The sequence below is a fragment of the Xenopus tropicalis genome, chromosome 1 (genome assembly GCF_000004195.4).
Source record: "Xenopus tropicalis strain Nigerian chromosome 1, UCB_Xtro_10.0, whole genome shotgun sequence".
Taxonomy (NCBI): domain Eukaryota; kingdom Metazoa; phylum Chordata; class Amphibia; order Anura; family Pipidae; genus Xenopus; species Xenopus tropicalis.
Window position 1 is genome coordinate 98,291,634 of NC_030677.2, and position 21,566 is coordinate 98,313,199.

Consider the following 21,566-nt stretch of genomic DNA (forward strand, 5'->3'; position numbering starts at 1 on the left):
GATTTCCAATCTGTTGACGTCGCTCTATTTAGAATGCTTAAAGATTAGCGGCAATTATGACAAATGACTACCGTTTGAAGGAATTGTTTATTAACATTAATAAACGAGTTGCTGGCGCATTACTCACACCGGACGGTCAATGTGTAACGCGGAATGACCACGTGGATAGTGTTACTCACGTACATACCCCTGATAATGAGCAGCATTCCTACGGCTTGTCCGGTCCATCCCGCCTCTCTCGGCTTGCACTGTTATCCCTCTTTCCCTGTGTCTCCCTTTAATCGTCACTTCCAGTCTGAAAGACACAGTCACATCCGGCACCCGGGAAATCACACAGACGGCGAGAGATCGTCGGACAGCTCTTGTTACTGACTGAGACAGCGACAGCTTTACTGTGACTAGCGATGTAGGATAGCAGGAGTGACGTAGGTTTGAGAGCCCGAGTGAGGGGATATGTAATGCCCAGCTCGCCGTGCCTGGGGACACCCTACTAACTGTGGCGCTTGCGGATCCTGTCACTCCAGTTCTAAGAACACGGAATAGTCGCGTTGTGGTATCAGACTGATACAACTACACTTTGCTTTCTCATAGAGCTTGGCGCAGTGTCTAATGCTGGCATGTCCGTCTCCTGTCCCACTCGCAAGAAGCTGCTAATATTTCATTTACTGAACTGAGTCGCTGCATAAGAAGATGGAAATATTACACCACACCAGCAATTCTGGCTTAAAATCGTATCATTTCGGCTAATCCCTTGAACTGGGATCATGAGTTTTTATTAACCACTGTTTTTATTTTTTTTAAAGCCAGTGAAAACATAGTCATTTTGTTAAAGTTCCTTTTTTGTATTCGTAGTCATTTAGATGTAGGACATTTTTATTATAATTGTTATTATAGTATTAGGAAATGAACGGATTTTCAATCAAGGAGCTGTGCTGCGTTTTTTGTTGCCCGCCATGTCCTGGTACAATTGCTGCAAAGCTGGCTTTTGTACCTCCCCAGCCCACCTATGCTGTAATACCAGAGCCAGATGCCCTGCCAGCCGGAGGGAATGGACGAGTTGGAACTGGGGTCCTAGGGAGATGGAAACTACACCTCACAGACCGGGCAGATTTTCAATACACTCAGCGGGAACTGGACTGCATAGAAGTTTTTATGACCAAGAGCAGTCGTGGGAATAGGATTGCCTGCATGTACATACGTTGTGCGCCTGGTGCTAGGTATGAAAGCAGGATAGCTTTAAGGCCTCTGATTTCTGGATTGAAAAAAACAATATCTGGTTATGTTTTGTAGGCAGGTCTGGACTTAAAAGAGGCCTGGAATTTCATATCCACAGAGGCACAAACAGTCCTTGCCACCCCATTAAATAGTGACTGTCTGTGGCAGGGTTCTTCACCCGACCTTTTTACCTGTAAGCCACACTCAAATGTAAAAAGTGTTGGTGAGCCACACAAACATAATACAATTTTTTAGGGATGCCAAATATGGACTGTGATTGGCTATTGGGTAGCCCCATGTGAACTGCTGGCCTGCAACTTTTGACTAAAGTTGTCTCTATGCTTCCAAAACTTGTCTCCAAGCCAGATATTTAAAAATAGACTTACTTTGGGTATACTGGGAGTAACATCATGTTACTCAGGAGCCACTGGTTGGGGATCACTGTTCTATGGCATCTTACAGCAGTGATCCCAAACCAGTGGTTCAGGGGCAACATGTTGCTCACCAACACCTTGGATGTTGCTTCTAGTGCCCCCAAACTTGGTGGCAAGTTTTGGTTGAATAAAAACAAGAATTACTACCAAATAAAGCCTCTTGTAAGCTGATAGTGTGCATAGATGCTACCTAATAGCCAATCTAAGCCCTTATTTGGCACCTCCATGAACTTTTATGATCCTTGTGTTGCTTTCCAAGTCTTTTTACATTTGACTGTGGTTCACGAGTAAGAAAGGTTGGGGACCCCTGTCTTACTTACTTACTTACAGCATCCCCTCTGGCATTTGCCAGAATCTACAGATTGCCAGTCTGGGCCTGTTTGAACATTACAGAAGCTCCCCCAAGACAAGAATCACACTAGGCTGTAATGTGACCTGTATGAGGACCAACTGGGGTGTTGGTGGTAGATATAAGTGTGAAGGTTTCATCATTGTGACTGCATAAAAATAAGGCGCAGTTCTTTTGGGTGAATGTGAGATATAGGTGTGTATCAAAAGTTTGTTACGCAAACATTCCATTAAAATGTATTGCTTTTGTAATTGTAAGTATTATCATAATTTTATTAACCATTAACCTACTTGGCATATTTTAAAGCAATTTGCAGTATATTTCATTGGCTGGAAGAGTATAGGTTTTGGTGGCATTCACAGTGGCATAGAAGATCCGGCTTTACCCAGTGATTGCAACCTAATTGCTGGAAGTAATTGCTGGCATACCGTGGCATCTGTGCTCTGTAAAGGGATGTGGGCTCAATACCATTGTAATCCAGTAAACTTTTCTTTTGTTAGCAGGGTCATTTAATAGTTTCACAGCTATTGGGGACCTGCCACCATATTGTACTATACAGGATAAAAAGCAGAGGGTAATTTTGTACCTCCACTCTACCTACATTTCTTTGCCTAGGGGATTGTTGTGTTTGGAGGTCAGCTGTGATACACCTACCATTTAAATCCCCCACCAACATTTGTAAGCTTTACACAAGCATATTATTTTATTTGATTTTTCTCTGTAATAATTAGACTGTACTTTGTCCTTGATTGTAGCTAAGCTAACAAAACCATAATGATGGCAAACAGTCATGTGATGTTTTAATATTAAGTGTATTTCCATATGCTAAAAACTTCAGATGCCAAGGCTTCTGCAGCATGAATCCCATACCTGGTACTTTAAAATGCTTGGTTGCCCTACAGCAAGCAACACCAAGAATGTTGATTATACAGGTGTGGCTACTGAGTTGTCAAGCAGTTTTGCGTCAGTGTTTGTGAAAAAAAAAAAAGTGGGACTAAGTTAACTTGAAACAAGATTTTTTTCCCTAAAGGGATTGTATCACATCTTTTCAAAACAGATATGTTGTGGAGCTCTGATGAAAATGATGGGTTTGTTTATTCTGGCAGATGCTTTGTTCTAAAGGTGCTGTTAAAATCACTGAAAAACAGGTTAAACGAATATCTGTTGCATACCAGTTTTTCACAAGATATCAGCTGTTTTCCAAGTTGTTTTCATTGCTTTTGATTGATGCAACTAACTAATAAACATTTCTCTATTTTTCCCTTCAATAATCATACTTCCTTTTTCCTGTTTTTGTCATTTTTATTTTTTCTAACTTTTGTCTTTCTTTACATGTGTTTGAATTTCCTTAAGGTTCACCCTTCTATTTTCTCATGGGAATGCTGTGGATTTGGGACAGATGACCAGCTTTTATTTAGACCTGGGTACACGCATCAACTGCAATATCTTTTCCTATGACTACTCAGGATACGGGTGTAGTTCTGGAAGGCCTTCTGAAAAGAACTTGTATGCTGACATTGATGCAGCATGGCATGCTCTCCGGACAAGGTGAGTTGGAAGTAGACATTTGTATTTTATACAAAATAATTCATAATTTATAAATTAAAAGCACAGCAATACATGATTTTACATTTCAAAGATAAAGTGCATTTATGTTGAATGTTTTTTTCGGCTTACCTACAACTGTTTTAAAAAGGATGGTATGAACATCCACGAATTCCCTATTTAAGCAAGTCATTTCTGATTCATTGATCCAAAATGACATGTTAGAAACTAGACAAGGGATGAAGCAGATCTGGTGGTTGACTTTACTTATCTGTAATTGGACTTTGTTATACTTTTACCACAACATAATCGTATTATTATCATTTTTTTTTTGTCTTTATGAATCTTTTATTATTACCCTCAACAAACAGTCATTTATAATGAAGTCTCAATCCTTAGGCTTCCACAGCACTGTATAACTTGCATAAGTGTGAGGAATTGAATGAAACATGTAAATAGAACCTAGAGAAATTCCATGTCATGTTTCCCTGGATTGTACAAAATGTTGCCCTTATTGTTGGAACCCATATAAAAAATGATTAGTTATGTTATATAGATGGATGCCTCTGGGCTACCATCTGAGTTACCAATGGATTTGTCATGCAACTATGATTAATAACGTGTATTTTAGGTCACTCATATCAAAATTGGCCAGTGTTTAAACTTTAGGTCTATTGCACACATGGCTTATTCACTGCTACTCTGCTCTCAGGGAGTTTGCATTGCCTGGGCTATCCCTTAGAGTACCGTGGCAGACAAGACAACGTGTAACATAGCCCTTAAAGTTCAGTTTAGTGTTTGCATTTCCAGCTTCATGGGTTTTAAACCTTAACTATGCAAAAAGCTTAAAACAAACATGTCACATGTATTGTCCCTCCAAAATGTACCCAACATACAATTATAACAGCTAACACATCTGTACCTAACAAAGAAGTTTAAGGTTCATTACACTGACCAGACCATTTTGGGAACATGTGTGCTGTTTAAATGTGAATGAGTAAAACATGGGGACTCCCAGGAAATGGTAATATAAAAATATTTACCAACTAGCACTGTTAATTCGCACTCCATTCGCATTGTTTTAATTTTAAATATAGCTTTGTGTTATTGTGTTATGTAAAGATTAGGCAGATCACATTTTCAATATTGACACAATCAGGTCCTATGTTCTCCTGTTTAACAGTAACAGGTACATATATCATTAATGGCCATGATCCATTTCAGTAATCGAAGAGGAACAGCATACAGCACCATAATACCATAATATGCCTTTAGGGCAGTGGCAGACAGGGAGATTAGTCACCCGCGACAAATCTTCATTGCCGCGGGCGACTAATCTCCCTGCAATTCCATCCCACCGGCAAGAATGTAAATTGCTGGTGGGATAGCATACGCGTCGCAATGATTTCCTGAAGTTTCCTCTCAAGGCAACTTCAGACGACTTCCGGAATTCTCCCCGTCTGTCACTGCCATTATTGGAAGCACATGGCAAGACCTTGGGTAAGGGACCTTTTAAGCCTCACTTGGTTTTTTTTCAAGCTTGAAAAAAAGGACAAGTGAAGCCAGAAACGTTGCCTTATCCAAGGTCTTGCCATGTGTATCCAATAAAGGCATTTATGTATTAAGGTGCAGAACACAATTTCAATACATGCCCTATTTATGTAGTTAATAAGACCATTTATATTTTGCTATAACTGGGAAATTGTTTAAAGGTAGATTTTAAAGGTGTTTTTAAGCTCTTGCAAGTAGGGCCCTCTGATCCTATTTTTTACTCTGTAACCCTTATTTGTTAAAACAAACAGGGTCTTCTAATAATTTTACTTAATATAAAGCTCTGCATAACTTGCTGGTGCTATGTAAATACTTGACAATGTTTTACCCTGAATCTACTCTAGTGACCAGCACCGTAACCTAACCTGTATGCTTCACCCCCGGGTGTCAGACATCCTGCACATGACTAGTCACATAGTAACATAGTAACATAGTAAGTTGGGTTGAAAAAAGACATACGTCCATCAAGTTCAACCATAATGCCTATATATAACCTGTCTAACTACTAGTTGATCCAGAGGAAGGCAAAAAACCCCATCTGAAGCCTCTCTAATTTGCCGCAGAGGGGAAAAAATTCCTTCCTGACTCCAAGATGGCAATCGGACCAGTCCCTGGATCAACTAGTACTAAGAGCTATCTCCCATAACCCTGTATTCCCTCACTTGGTAAGAATCCATCCAGCCCCTTCTTAAAGCTATATAATGTATCAGCCAGCACGACTGATTCGGGGAGGGAATTCCAGAACTTCACAGCTCTCACTGTAAAAAATCCTTTCCGAATATTTAAATGGAACCTCCCTTCTTCTAAACGAAGTGGGTGCCCTCGTGTCCGTTGGAAGGACCTACTGGTAAATAAAACATTAGAAAGGTTATTATATGATCCCCTTATATATTTATACATAGTTATCATGTCACCTCTTAAGCGCCTCTTCTCCAGTGTAAACAGACCCAACTTGGCCAGTCTTTCTTCATAACTGAGACTTTCCATACCCTTTACCAGCTTAGTTGCCCTTCTCTGGACCCTCTCTAACTCAATAATGTCCCGTTTGAGCACTGGAGACCAAAACTGAACAGCATATTCTAGATGGGGCCTTACCAGCGCTCTGTAAAGGGGAAGAATAACCCCCTCCTCCCGTGAATCTATACCCCTTTTAATACAGCTCAAAACCTTGTTTGCCCTTGCAGCTGCTTCCTGGCATTGCTTGCTACAGCCAAGTTTATTATCTACAAGGACTCCAAGGTCCTTCTCCATTAGGGATTTGCCTAGTGCAGTCCCATTAAGGGTATACGGGGCTTGCATATTTTTACATCCCAGGTGCATGACCTTACATTTATCCACATTAAATCTCATCTGCCACTTAGCTGCCCAGATTGCCAGTTGGTCAAGATCCTGCTGCAGGGATGTCACATCCTGGATAGAATTGACTGGTCTGCAGAGTTTTGTGTCATCTGCAAACACTGATACATTACTCATAATACCCTCCCCTAAGTCATTTATGAACAAATTAAACAAAAGTGGACCCAGTACAGAACCCTGAGGGACCCCACTGAGAACCTTACTCCAAGTAGAGAATGTGCCATTAACAACCACCCTCTGTACCCGATCCTGTAGCCAGTTTTCTATCCATGTGCAAACGACTTCACTAAGACCAATAGACCTTAGCTTAGAAAGCAGTCGTTTGTGGGGAACGGTATCAAATGCTTTGGCAAAATCCAAATAGATTATATCTACTGCATCCCCACTGTCCAGCTTCTTACTTACCTCATCATAAAAAGCAATTAAATTGGTCTGACATGACCTGTCCTTCATAAAGCCATGCTGATTACTGCTCATAATGGCATTCTCCACTACATAATTTTGACTGTGATCCCTTAACAAGCCTTCAAATAACTTGCCCACCACGGATGTCAAACTTACAGGCCTATAATTGCCAGGCTGAGATCTTACTCCCTTTTTAAATATGGGAATGACATTTGCCTTCTTCCAATCCCTAGGTACCATACCTGATGAAAGAGAGTCTGAGAATATCAGAAACAAGGGCCACTGCAATTCTGCCCCTAGCTCTCTCAGTACCCGAGGGTGTATTCCATCTGGCCCAGGTGCCTTGTTTACATTTATCGTGTAATTGCCATAGCTAAAGATCTGTTATAGGATTAAATGAATGGTTGGTATTTGAATTACTGATTTTTTTTTGTCACTAGGAATATTTATTTTTTTATGATCCCTTTTATTTAGCCAACATAATTTTATACATCACTTTACAGAGATTGTTCATCAAGTCCCTGATGTAATCCCTATCCCTAGTCCTTTTTATATTCCTTGTGAACAACAGCTATGTGAGGGTTAATTCCCCAAAGAAATCTGAAACCTTTGAATAGCTGCTTGTGAGCTACAGCTATCAACATTACCTGCTAACCAGCTATATCACTGGTAAAAAATGTGGCTGGTAAAGATTGAAGAATAAATCCTTGCACGCTATGCCACCTGACCCTGGATATAGTTGATCAGAGAGTAAGTGAGCTCCCTATTATAGAATATGCATGGGAGCATTGGATGCATTTATTTTATAAATATGGTCTGAAAAAACACAATGATATGTGTAAGGGAATAGGATGTAACCGAGTAGTGACAAATGAGTAAGTTGTTGCCTTCAAAAAGCTAAACATACACTGATTTGTTCTTTCTCTTGTTTTAAATTTATAGGAATGGGGTTGGAATAAAGTGTTGTTTAGGGAGAATCTTGGTTATTGTGTGTACACGATGAGGTGCACATTGTGTTGGACTGTCTGTCCACATTCATGTATAAAAATCATTTTATCTCTGAGTTTTTAACAGTTTCTATTAAACTGCATTAAGTACATTTAATTGGTACGGCATTATAGGAGACCTTTATTAATTGCCATAGCTAAAGATCTGTTATAGGATTAAATGAATGGTTGGTATTTGAATTACTGATTTTTTTTTGTCACTAGGAATATTTATTTTTTTATGATCCCTTTTATTTAGCCAACATAATTTTATACATCACTTTACAGAGATTGTTCATCAAGTCCCTGATGTAATCCCTATCACATTCATGCAACACACACACTAATGTTTATTTTATTAAGAAATACTAAATAAACAACGTGCTGTTCTATTCGAATTTTGTGCTTCTCATTTCTAATTTTCACACACCATGCATATAACCATTTTACACAACGTCTATAACCATTTGTAAAATACAACCATCATAAAAATACATTTCTCAGAAGAATTTAAAGATTGCAGACTTTCCTGTTTTATTTCACCTCTGTCTAAACATTATTATTAGATAGTATTTCTAGTGTAAGAAAACAAGATTTTTTTTCCTCAATTAAAGTGATACTGACACACTAAAAAAAACTACACTTCAGAATATTCATGTACATTAAAATCTAGGTCATGTTAATAATTTTTCATGGATGGGGCTAATTTTTTAAGAAATTGTTGTTCACCTTTAAATAAACTTTTAGTATAATGTAGAGTTAGCTATTCTGAGTCAATTTGCAATTGGTCTTTATTGTTTTTTATTTGTGTTTTTTTTAATTATTTAGCTTTTTGTTTGGCAGCTCTCCAGTTTGGAATTTCTGGTTTTCTAGGGTCCAATTTAACCTAGCAACCAGGCAATGATTTGAAACAGGAATATCAATAGAGGAGGCATACATAAAATATAAGTAATAAAAAGCAACAATGTCAAAATTGTAGCCTCACAGAGCAATATTTTATTGGCTGCTGGGGTCAGTGACCCCCATATGAAAGCTGGAAAGAGTCAGAAGGCGGCCAATAATTAAAGTATAAAAAATGTAGACCAATTGAAAAGGTTAACTTTTAGTATGTTATAGGACAGCACATTCTTTTCAATTGGTCTTCATTTTTTATACTTTTTAAATTATTCGCTTTCTTCTGACTATTTCCAGCTTTCATATGGGGGTCACTGACCCCAGCAACCAATAAAATATTGCTTTATGAGGCTACAGTTTTGTCATTGTTGCTTCTTATTACTTATCTTATCTATGCCTCCTCTAACTATTCAATAGATTATATATATATATATATATATATATATATATATATATATATATATATATATATAAATAATTTATAGTTTTTTCATTATTTGCTTTGACTCTTTCCAGCTTTCAAATGGGGGGGTCACTGACACCAACAGCCAAAAAAACTATTGTCTTCTATTTAGGCTCTCCTTTATCTATATTCCTGCTTTTTTTTTTTTAAACCACTGCCTGGTTGCTGTTGTTAAATTGGACCTTATATATTTAAATATATGTTATACATACCTGTATTATGTTCAATAAAAAATTATCGGACCCCTTATCCAGAAACCCATTATCCAGAAAGTTCCAAATTACAGAAAGGTTATCTCCCATAGACTCCATTTTAATAAAATAATTCACATTTTGAAAAATGATTTCCCTTTTCTCTTTAATAATAAAACATTAACTTGTACTTGATCCCAACTAAGCTATAATTATTAGAGGCAAAACAATCCTATTGGGTTTAATTACTGTTCAAATAATCTTTTTAGTAAACTTAAAGTAGGGGAACACTGGATAATGGGTCCCATACCTGTAATAATAAACCTGTGATTATTATGTAGTAGAGAACAAGGTGCTGCATACTAAACAATGATTGGGTGCTTAACCTTTTTAGTGCCATAGGACGTAGATTCTACGTCCTAGGTACCAAGGGACCAAAGTGCCATAGAACGTAGAATTCTACGTCCTACAGCACTAATGGGTTTACAAGCGCTGCGCTCGCTTTTAAAGCAGCGCAGCGCTTGTAAAGCCTGCACAACCCCCTAGGCAACGAGCAAGAGAGGACATACTCACCGATCCGGGTCCCCCAGCGCCGCCGATCCGGGTCCTCAGCCAATGACAGCAGTGGACACGCATTGATGACGTGTCCACTGCTGTCCCTTTAATTGTCGCCGCCCCCGCCGTCGCCTCTTCACTCTGCTGCCACGTGAGACTGCTGGAGCCCCCCTGCTGCCTTCCTGCTGCCTTCCTGCCAGATTGGTCGCCCTGATCGCCTGCCTGCATTGTGTAAGCTGAACTACAACTCTCTAACCACTGTTTATTTTGCTTATTTCTATCTCAACTGTCTAAAATTTTTTTTTTTTTTTTTTTTTCCCATTTCTTCTTCTATCTTTGTCATTATTACACTTTTACACACATACACACTTATTTACAACTTTCCCAAGCACACACAGACACTTACACACACACTTACACTTACACTTTTTTTTTTTTTTTTTTTTTTTTTCTTTCTTTCTTTTCTTTTCTTTCTTTCTTTGCTTTCTCTGGCAGTCTTTTTTTTTTTACTAAAACTTTATTTCTGATCTTGCTCTATAATTATCTGATTTATTTGGTTGCATTTTAGTGTTTTTTTTGCATTTTCATAATTGATTTCTGTTTTTGAATTATTCTATTGCACTATAACTTTTGTATTGCTATTGGGTGCTGAATTTGCAGTGACATTGGTGGATCCAGGGCTCTGACCACCGATTTCATTGCAATAATTGTTCTTCTGTTGGTTTTTATTTGAATTTACTGATTTTATGGTGTTTTATCTTTGCATTGTTCTTTATTGTGTATTTAGTGCCCCAAAAAGGTTGCTTTTGCAGTGACATTGGTGGATCCAGGGCTCTGACCACCGATTTCATTGCAATTATTGTTCTTTGATTGCTTTTAGTGGTTTTATTCCATTTTAACTTCATTTGATTTCAGTTGTTCTAGAAAGGTCCAGAGGTGCTAAGATTGTTCTGGTAGTTTCTATTGCCAAGGGTTAGGCTGATGCCACACATGGCGTAGGGCTGATTTTTTCAGCAAGTGGAAAAACGCTTGCCGAAAATTCAGCCCTACGCCTGCTACTTGTGCCTGCACCCGAATGAATGGAATACGCTCGGGTGCAGGCACATGTAGCCGATATACGCATGAAAACGCGAGACTTTGCATTCTCACGCGTTTTCATGCGTATATCGGCTACATGTGCCTGCACCCGAGCGTATTCCATTCATTCGGGTGCAGGCAAAAAAAAAAGGGGTGCATAGAGTGTAGCCCCAATATTATGCATTTTCAGGTTTGGCGGCCATGTACTTATGTGCACCCATACATATGGGGTATCGTTTTATTCAGGGGAACTTGCAGATTTATGGTTAGTAAGTTTTTGGTAGTTGCCATGGAGATTTTGGGGAGAAATATAGGTTTGTATCTGGTTTTTCCTTGATTTCTGACCAAAGCGTGACTTCTGCAAGGGACTGCGGCCACAATTTTCCATGTAGAAAGAGAAGAGTGGTGTCTCTGAATAGCTGAAGGTGTGCACTTTTCGTAAATATATAGATTGTGGGGGTTATTTCACAGGTAGGGGGGGTTAACACTGAAAAACTGCAGGTAGTGCACATAGAGCGCAGCCCCCAAAATTTCAACTGAAATTGCCCTTATGCATTGCCCCAGTTTTGGGGCATTTGGTGGCCACGTCTTTATGTGCACCCATACATATGGGGTATCGTTTTATTCAGGGGAACTTGCAAATTGAGGTTTAGTAAGTTTTTGGTAGTTGCCATGGAGATTTTGGGGAGAAATCTAGGTTTTTTATCTGGTTTTTCCTTGATTTCTGACCAATGCGCTGACTTCTGCAAGGGACTGCGGCCACAATTTTCCATGTAGAAAGAGAAGAGTGGTGTCTCTGAATAGCTGAAGGTGTGCACTTTTCGTAAATATATAGATTGTGGGGGTTATTTCACAGGTAGGGGTGGTTAACACTGAAAAACTGCAGGTAGAGCAAAGCCTCCCCTTATGCATTGCCCCTTGTGCACCCATACATATGGGGTATCGTTTTATTCAGGGGAACTTGCAAATTGAGGTTTAGTAAGTTTTTGGTAGTTGCCATGGAGATTTTGGGGAGAAATCTAGGTTTTTTTATCTGGTTTTTCCTTGATTTCTGACCAAAATCTAGGTTTGTATCTGGTTTTTCCTTGATTTCTGACCAAAGCGCTGACTTCTGCAAGGGACTGCGGCCACAATTTTCCATGTAGAAAGAGAAGAGTGGTGTCTCTGAATAGCTGAAGGTGTGCACTTTTTGGAAATATATAGTTTGCGGGGGTTATTTCACAGGTATGGGGGTGTTTAGACTAAATAACTGCAGGTAGAGCAAAGCCCCCCGTTATGCATTGCCCCTGTTAGGGGGCATTTGGTGGCCACGTCTTTATGTGCACCCATACATATGGGGTATCGTTTTATTCAGGGGAACTTGCAAATTGAGGTTTAGTAAGTTTTTGGTAGTTGCCATGGAGATTTTGGGGAGAAATCTAGGTTTTTTATCTGGTTTTTCCTTGATTTCTGACCAAAATCTAGGTTTGTATCTGGTTTTTCCTTGATTTCTGACCAAAGCACTGACTTCTGCAAGGGACTGCGGCCACAATTTTCCATGTAGAAAGAGAAGAGTGGTGTCTCTGAATAGCTGAAGGTGTGCACTTTTCGTAAATATATAGATTGTGGGGGTTATTTCACAGGTAGGGGGGGTTAACACTGAAAAACTGCAGGTAGTGCACATAGAGCGCAGCCCCCAAAATTTCAACTGAAATTGCCCTTATGCATTGCCCCTGTTTTGGGGCATTTGGTGGCCACGTCTTTATGTGCACCCATACATATGGGGTATCGTTTTATTCAGGGGAACTTGCAGATTAATGGTTAGTAAGTTTTTGGTAGTTGCCATGGAGATTTTGGGGAGAAATCTAGGTTTGTATCTGGTTTTTCCTTGATTTCTGACCAAAGCGCTGACTTCTGCAAGGGACTGTGGCCACAATTTTCCATGTAGAAAGAGAAGAGTGGTGTCTCTGAATAGCTGAAGGTGTGCACTTTTTGGAAATATATAGTTTGTGGGGGTTATTTCACAGGTATGGGGGTGTTTAGACTAAATAACTGCAGGTAGAGCACATAGAGCACAGCCCCCCCCTTATGCATTGCCCCTGTTTGGGGGCATTTGGTGGACACGTCTTTATGTGCACCCATACATATGGGGTATCGTTTTATTCAGGGGAACTTGCAAATTGAGGTTTAGTAAGTTTTTGGTAGTTGCCATGGAGATTTTGGGGAGAAATCTAGGTTTTTTATCTGGTTTTTCCTTGATTTCTGACCAAAATCTAGGTTTGTATCTGGTTTTTCCTTAATTTCTGACCAAAGCACTGACTTCTGCAAGGGACTGCGGCCACAATTTTCCATGTAGAAAGAGAAGAGTGGTGTCTCTGAATAGCTGAAGTTGTCTTTTTTTAATCAATATACAGTTTATATGGTTTTTTTCACAGGTAAGGGGAAAATTTGTCTGAAAAGCTTTGAGATGTGCACATAAATTGCAGCCCCATTATTATGCATTGCCCCTGTTTTGGGGCATTTGGTGGCCACGTCTTTATGTGTACCCATACATATGGGGTATCGTTTTATTCAGGGGAACTTGCAGATTGATGTTTAGTAAGTTTTTGGTAGTTGCCATGGAGATTTTGGGGAGAAATCTAGGTTTGTATCTGGTTTTTCCTTGATTTCTGACCGATGCGCTTACTTCTGCAAGGGACTGCGGCCACAATTTTCCATGTAGAAAGAGGAGAGTAGTGTCTCTGAATAGCTGAAGGTGTGCACTTTTTGGAAATATATAGTTTGCGGGGGTTATTTTACAGGTAGGGGGGGTTAACGCTGAAAAACTGCAGGAAGTGCACATAGAGCGCAGCCCCCAAAATTTCAACTGAAATTGCCCTTATGCATTGCCCCTGTTTTGGGGCATTTGGTGGCCACGTCTTTATGTGTACCCATACATATGGGGTATCGTTTTATTCAGGGGAACTTGCAGATTGATGTTTAGTAAGTTTTTGGTAGTTGCCATGGAGATTTTGGGGAGAAATCTAGGTTTGTGTCTGTTTTTTCCTTGATTTCTGACCAATGCGCTGACTTCTGCAAGGGACTGCGGCCACAATTTTCCATGTAGAAAGAGGAGAGTGGTGTCTCTGAATAGCTGAAGGTGTGCACTTTTCAGAAATATATAGTTTGTGGGGGTTATTTTACAGGTAGGGGGGGTTAACACTGAAAAACTGCAGGAAGTGCACATAGAGCGCAGCCCCCAAAATTTCAACTGAAATTGCCCTTATGCATTGCCCCTGTTTTGGGGCATTTGGTGGCCACGTCTTTATGTGTACCCATACATATGGGGTATCGTTTTATTCAGGGGAACTTGCAGATTGATGTTTAGTAAGTTTTTGGTAGTTGCCATGGAGATTTTGGGGAGAAATCTAGGTTTGTGTCTGTTTTTTCCTTGATTTCTGACCAATGCGCTGACTTCTGCAAGGGACTGCGGCCACAATTTTCCATGTAGAAATAGGAGAGTGGTGTCTCTGAATAGCTGAAGGTGTGCACTTTTCAGAAATATATAGTTTGTGGGGGTTATTTTACAGGTAGGGGGGGTTAACACTGAAAAACTGCAGGAAGTGCACATAGAGCGCAGCCCCCAAAATTTCAACTGAAATTGCCCTTATGCATTGCCCCTGTTTTGGGGCATTTGGTGGCCACGTCTTTATGTGTACCCATACATATGGGGTATCGTTTTATTCAGGGGAACTTGCAGATTGATGTTTAGTAAGTTTTTGGTAGTTGCCATGGAGATTTTGGGGAGAAATCTAGGTTTTTGTCTGTTTTTTCCTTGATTTCTGACCAATGCGCTGACTTCTGCAAGGGACTGCGGCCACAATTTTCCATGTAGAAAGAGGAGAGTGGTGTCTCTGAATAGCTGAAGGTGTGCACTTTTCAGAAATATATAGTTTGTGGGGGTTATTTTACAGGTAGGGGGGGTTAACACTGAAAAACTGCAGGAAGTGCACATAGAGCGCAGCCCCCAAAATTTCAACTGAAATTGCCCTTATGCATTGCCCCTGTTTTGGGGCATTTGGTGGCCACCTCTTTATGTGTACCCATACATATGGGGTATCGTTTTATTCAGGGGAACTTGCAGATTGATGTTTAGTAAGTTTTTGGTAGTTGCCATGGAGATTTTGGGGAGAAATCTAGGTTTGTATCTGGTTTTTCCTTGATTTCTGACCAATGCGCTGACTTCTGCAAGGGACTGCGGCCACAATTTTCCATGTAGAAAGAGGAGAGTGGTGTCTCTGAATAGCTGAAGGTGTACACTTTTCAGAAATATATAGTTTGTGGGGGTTATTTTACAGGTAGGGGGGGTTAACACTGAAAAACTGCAGGAAGTGCACATAGAGCGCAGCCCCCAAAATTTCAACTGAAATTGCCCTTATGCATTGCCCCTGTTTTGGGGCATTTGGTGGCCACGTCTTTATGTGTACCCATACATATGGGGTATTGTTTTATTCAGGGGAACTTGCAGATTGATGTTTAGTAAGTTTTTGGTAGTTGCCATGGAGATTTTGGGGAGAAATCTAGGTTTTTTATCAGTTTTTTCCTCGATTTCTGACCAAAGCGCTGACTTCTGCAAGGGACTGCGGCCACAATTTTCTATGTAGAAAGAGAAGAGTGGTGTCTCTGAATAGCTGAAGGTGTGCACTTTTCAGAAATATATAGTTTGTGGGGGTTATTTCACAAGTAGGGGGGGTTAACACTGAAAAACTGCAGGTAGTGCACAAAGAGCACAGCACCCACATTTTTAGCTGTAATTGCCCTTGTGCATTGCCCCTGCTTTGGAGTGTTTGGTGGTCACGTCTTTATGTGCACCCATACATATGGGGCATCATTTTATTCAGTAGAAATTTGTCTTTCAAATTTGCCTTTGTTAGAAAATTTTTATGAGATTTTTTTTTTGTCAAATCCACATTTGATCATGCGTCCAAGTTTACGTTTTAGAAAAAAAAAAAAATGTCAAAAAAACTTCCAAATTTCACAATGCACTGACAAAAGGTATTTGGCTTTTGAGTGAAAACTACATTGCACCTAGAAACCTGAAGGTCTGTAGTTTCTAAAGATACCAAACATGAGGGGATATTTTAGGTTTACATATAAGTTATGCTGCATCAACTGTTACAAGCGCTTTTCCGCTTTGTTCTGGTGTGATATTGTACAAAGTATTTCTTTCGTTTGGGGGTTACTTCTGGACAGGAACTGTGGGGTACCACCACATATTTGGTATCGTTGGACTTGGGAGTATCAGGGCTTTTACAAACAACAAAAAAAAGTGTGTAAAATTAACTTTTCTATGGAAAAAAAACTCAAAATATACAGAAATTTTTCATAATTTTATTTTTTTTTTACATAATTCACCCAAAATACACATCATATCTCCAGAAAAGTTATAAAATTTGGTATGTATGTCGAAGCCCAATTAGTGACGAAAAAAACGATATATAATTTCCCTAGTTTCATGGAGGTTTTCCTACCAAAAAACATTGTTAAAGCGAATGAGTACAAAATGCTTAAAAAACGTCTGGCACTGGGGGGAACCGAAATGACGAATTCGGCTGGCACTTAAAGGGTTAACCCATTTATTTTACACACAGAATGGACTCAACATGTGAAGGTTAAGCACTACATTACCAGGTTTTGGATTGTACATGGTAATATAGTCTGTAGCCTTTAGTGGATTTTTCTAAAAATGCTGGTTTTCAGGTATATTACAACAATGTAAGTTCTACATATTTAAGTGTGGGCTTACAGACAAAGGGCTAAACAACAAACAAAGTATGCCTAATATACAAATAATTTCCAGAAGTAGCCCTTCTGCTACACATGTTTTGTCATGAAGGTCAGAACTATAAAAGGCAATACAAAGTTTTTAACTCTTTTAGTGCCAAGAACTTAAGGCCTAGTGGCAGAGGTCTAAGTATTGTAGGTCCTATATTTTTGCAGTTAGCTCTTAAAAAGCCAGTCAGCTGCTTCGTCCGCATGACTTCCAGTTGTCCTAGTTCACCTGATCAGTTACATAGTTAAGTTAGGTTAAAAAAGACCAAACTCCATCAAGTTCATCATCTCCAATATTTTTATTAGTACTTCCCCACTTTTTGGTTACCAATTCATAAAGGCAGATTCAGAATATATAGGGAAGCTCCCACTAGTGGAAAACCAATATGGTTGGTTACGCTTTGAGAGGGGCACATTGTGATGCATAAATTATTGTAAAGGTGTATTGTATTTAGAGCTATATATGTAGGTACGCACAATTTCAAATATGTGGATCATTTTCTTAGATAAACTAAGACATTTACCTCAGGAGTACCCCTTAAGTAAAAGTGCAAGATGTCAAATTATAAGTTGACATTTCCTTCAAAGCTTTTGGGAAAATTGACTGGCAGTGGAAATTAGTAAGCCGTTTAAAACCTTCAGGAAACTGGATTCCACACTAAAATCAAGCACTACTTTTAGAAGAATTCTGAGTTTCCCATCATTGTTTAGAGTGGTGTTGACACTTACCTCTCTATTAATAAGTCTGCCCTATCAGAAAAGGCAAAAAACCTGATATTTGGAATATATATTTTGCACCATGGCCTCTAGTTACAGTATTGACTAAGGACAAAGTTTACTAATGATAGCAACATATCTAATTGAATGTTTTATTCAAGGTATGGAATCAGTCCAGAAAACATCCTTCTTTATGGCCAAAGTATTGGCACAGTCCCAGCTGTGGATTTAGCATCCCGTTATGAGTGCGCTGCTGTAATCCTGCATTCAGCTCTAACCTCTGGTATGCGGGTCGTCTTGCCGGACACTAAGAAAACCTATTGCTTTGATGCCTTCCCAAAGTAAGACCTTATTAGAACTACTTTAATATATGTATATATTCAAACAAACAATTGGTTGATCATTACATGTGCCTCTTCTCATACCCAGCAGCCTAGCACCAGGAAATCAAGTTTACATTGTGGCCCACTTTTTTTTTTTTTTACTCAGTTATTGTGCAGTGCAGGGTACTTTGTGTGCATTCTACCTAATGCTATATACCCACTGTTTTTTTGTTTTTTTTAAAAAGTCCTCACTGACGCCAGTTCTCAGCGCCCTCCACCTCATAGAATTGACTCATGCAAAGTGTGCAGGTGTGCAGATAATCACAAACAACATACAGTATAAACAAAAGTGCCATTTTCACATATATGTTGACATATCCAAAAGAATACTGGCATTTACATGCCACCTGAATTTTCCCATTGGCTTGGATGGGTTATGCAGTTCATTTAATGTGGTTAAATATGCTGTTCAGGTGACATAAAAGAAAATGCACAGCTTTATAAATAAGTATTTTATTTTATGCTGCTTTTTACACCATATTTGTGTGGTAAATTATTTTAAACAGCATTCTAAATAGGCTTCACAGGCTTCTTACATGACATTCCTTGCTTTAGTCTTGGTGCCCAGTAGGCTTGTGCTACTTTGTGCCACTGTTTTGGCATTTTCAGTGTGCATGTGTGTGTAAATTGCATATCTATTTACAGTGTACCACTGATGTATATTGCAGGGAACACACTGGTATGGTACCTTTGTATGGCCATGAACCTCATTAATGCTTCTAATATCCTTATATTCGTGATGTCATCTGCTTAGTCACTTGTGTATTGCAAGAGGTAGAGTAAAATATGATAATATACAATCTTCAAACTGCATATTGTGTCACTGAATTAAAGGGTGAATTGCCAGTTTGTTCTTTAACAAGCGGGCCTAGTGAATTAGTTGTATATCATTTTGGGTCAGACAAAATGAAAAAAAGAGAAAAGTTATGTTTAACTATATCAATGTATATATCTATCTAAACATACAGTCACTTAGTTTGGGTGTCCTTAATTTAATTCTGAAAATTAAGTCTGAAATTAAAATGATAGTAATTCAAATCTATACAGAAACATATGAATGCAGAATGCTATACTTAGCATACAGGAGTGCACAGAGAGGGACATATTTATTACTTAGCAAATTCCTGCTTCTAATGGATTTCACCCCACTCCAGCTTTGTGTTGCCTAGACCTCGGGCTTATAACTGGCACATTTGAAATAATAATAATACATAAAAATATAAACTGTCATTTTCTTAAAAAAGACAGGAATAAAATGTTGGCTCTAGGAAACCCAAGCAGCCATAAAAACTTTTTAGTCAATATAATACCTTGCCTGTTGCAGCTATTGATCAGCACCTGTGTGCAACCCTGTTCTATATCAGCTAAGTGCATGAACTTTTTTCCCCTCACTTTCTAATTTTTTTTTTCAGTATTGATAAAGTGTCAAAGATAACTTCCCCAGTACTGATAATGCATGGGACAGAAGATGAAGTCATTGATTTCTCGCATGGCTTGGCACTGTATGAACGATGTCCCAAGACGGTGGAGCCTCTGTGGGTAGAAGGAGCTGGACATAATGACATTGAACAATACAGTCAATACTTGGAGCGTCTAAAACGCTTTATCACACAAGAGCTGGTTTCTCAAAACAGTAACTGATGTCCAACCTTGCTATTTCCGTTCTCCCTACTTTGATTTATCCCAAATCAAACTTTCTGACTTTATGATCTCTGTATCAGCTTCTTCAGGTTGCATTATTCTTGTCCTCTGTAAATAAAAGAAAAGATGAAAAAGACATCTAGTTTTCCACCTTTGTCCGAATGCAGTCGTAGTATCACTGTTAGGACAGTCATGTAGACATGTTCTGAGCTGACAAAAACTGAAATACTAATATATTTCTTCCAAACCCCCCCCCCCCCCCCCCCCCCCCCCCGTTCGGCAAGACCTTTTAAATATTATTAAAATCACCAAGTTTTTTGTTTGCATTTGAGTTTGAGAGGATGTTTGTTAGTGTGTTCTTCTGGTATAAAATGTGAAGTCCGTTTACAAATTCTTAGTTATAATGCACTTTTTTGTGTGCTATGCAATTTCACATTCAGAAATGAGCCATGCAGAGTTTTGAGTCTGCTGAAACTATATGATCATTTATTGTTTAATGTAAATTTGATACATACATGCATTGATTCTCAACATACTGCAACATGTTTGATGGGGTCACAATATCTTTGTCCCAATAAATTCTATTTTTAAGGTGTAATTGGTTGTGGTAGTCTTAATCTCCCTTTTATGTTTATTTCTCCAATATCTTTTGAGCCTTACTCTTACATTATTTCCTGTTGCTCACAATTTGGGACTCCTGGACTCACTATACCAGAGAAAGATTGGTAGGAACAGGGTACAGTATTTCAGTTGGTGTTTCTCCTGGTCTAATGGACTGACTAATTTAGTACCGTATATACTCGAGTATAAGCCGATCCGAATATAAGCCGAGGTACCTAATTTTACCTAAGAAAACTGGAAAAACTTATTAACTCGAGTATAAGCCTAGGGTGGGAAATGCAGCAGCTACTGCTAAGTTTAAATAATCAAAATAAAAACCAGTAAATTACATAAATTGAGGCATCAGTGGGGTATATGTTTTTAAATATTTATTTAAAAGAAAAACAGTAAACTAGCTCTGTAAGTGGAGAAGAGGGTCAACAAAAACAATATGAGTACTACCCCACGCTCATTGCGCATTGGCAAACTGGCAGCAGACCCAGTCCTGGAGGACATGTTAGGGGGAATAAGTATTACGACTGGGAGTGGGCCAGGGCACTGGAGGGTCTGGTTGCAGGTGGCCTAATTTGCACACAAAGGACAGAGGGTGCTAGTCTGGAGGGACCCATGGCACCCGACTCGAGTATAAGCCGAGGGTGACTTTTTTTTAGCACATTTTGGGTGCTGAAAAACTAGGCTTATACTCGAGTATATACAGTAAATAGAAAATGCAACTGCTTTGTATTTTTAACATGTCAGAAGGTACACTGCAATCAGCATCTCAAATACTATTTTTATAGCACTGATCTTTCCCTTTTAATGTACAAGCCCACTGTGTGGCATCGATGTTACTAATATGTCTTCTTCTCCAAATGTCATTTCACACACTTGTACAAGTGTAATGGCTTGCAGCAAGGACTCAAATTGCTCCGTTGCCCTATGACCGTTTATTAATAATAAAGGTCCCCATACACGGGCCGATTCTAGCTGCCGAGATCGGTCCCTTAGACCAATTCGGCAGCTAATTGCCCTGTGTATGGGCAGTACCGACGGGACTGCCCCACCGATATCTGGCCTGAAATCGGCCAGATCTCGATCAGGCAGATTTAAAAATCTAGTCGGATCGGGGACCGCATCAGCTCGTTAATGCGGTCCCCGGACCAACTTTTCCTATGCTCATTGTTATAATTTGATCGTTTGGCCCCAGCTCCGCCAAGCGAGCGGATCTTATGGTGTAGGGCAGTGCTGTCCAACTGGCGGCCCGCGACCCCCCTCTGTGTGGCCCCCCACCTGTCTGGCTGCTTTGATGGCTTACTCTTGTGTAAGCTTTAAATGGTATCAGTACTGTGATTAACTGCCCCCCCCTGCATGGTTCTCACCTCAGATTCAGGCTGTAATCAGGCTGTATTGTTTA

At 39.4% G+C, this 21,566-nt stretch overlaps 1 protein-coding gene across 1 annotated transcript; it reads left to right on the forward strand.

The window, feature by feature from the left end:
* The first annotated feature begins 332 nt into the window (after positions 1 to 332).
* abhd17a (abhydrolase domain containing 17A) lies at positions 333 to 19,688 on the forward strand. Its single transcript, NM_001011208.1, is given in 4 exon segments — positions 333 to 1,217; positions 3,352 to 3,546; positions 17,690 to 17,869; positions 19,324 to 19,688. Coding segments are annotated over 4 exon segments (918 nt in total). The 5' UTR covers positions 333 to 903; the 3' UTR covers positions 19,553 to 19,688.
* The last annotated feature ends 1,878 nt before the right edge of the window (positions 19,689 to 21,566 follow it).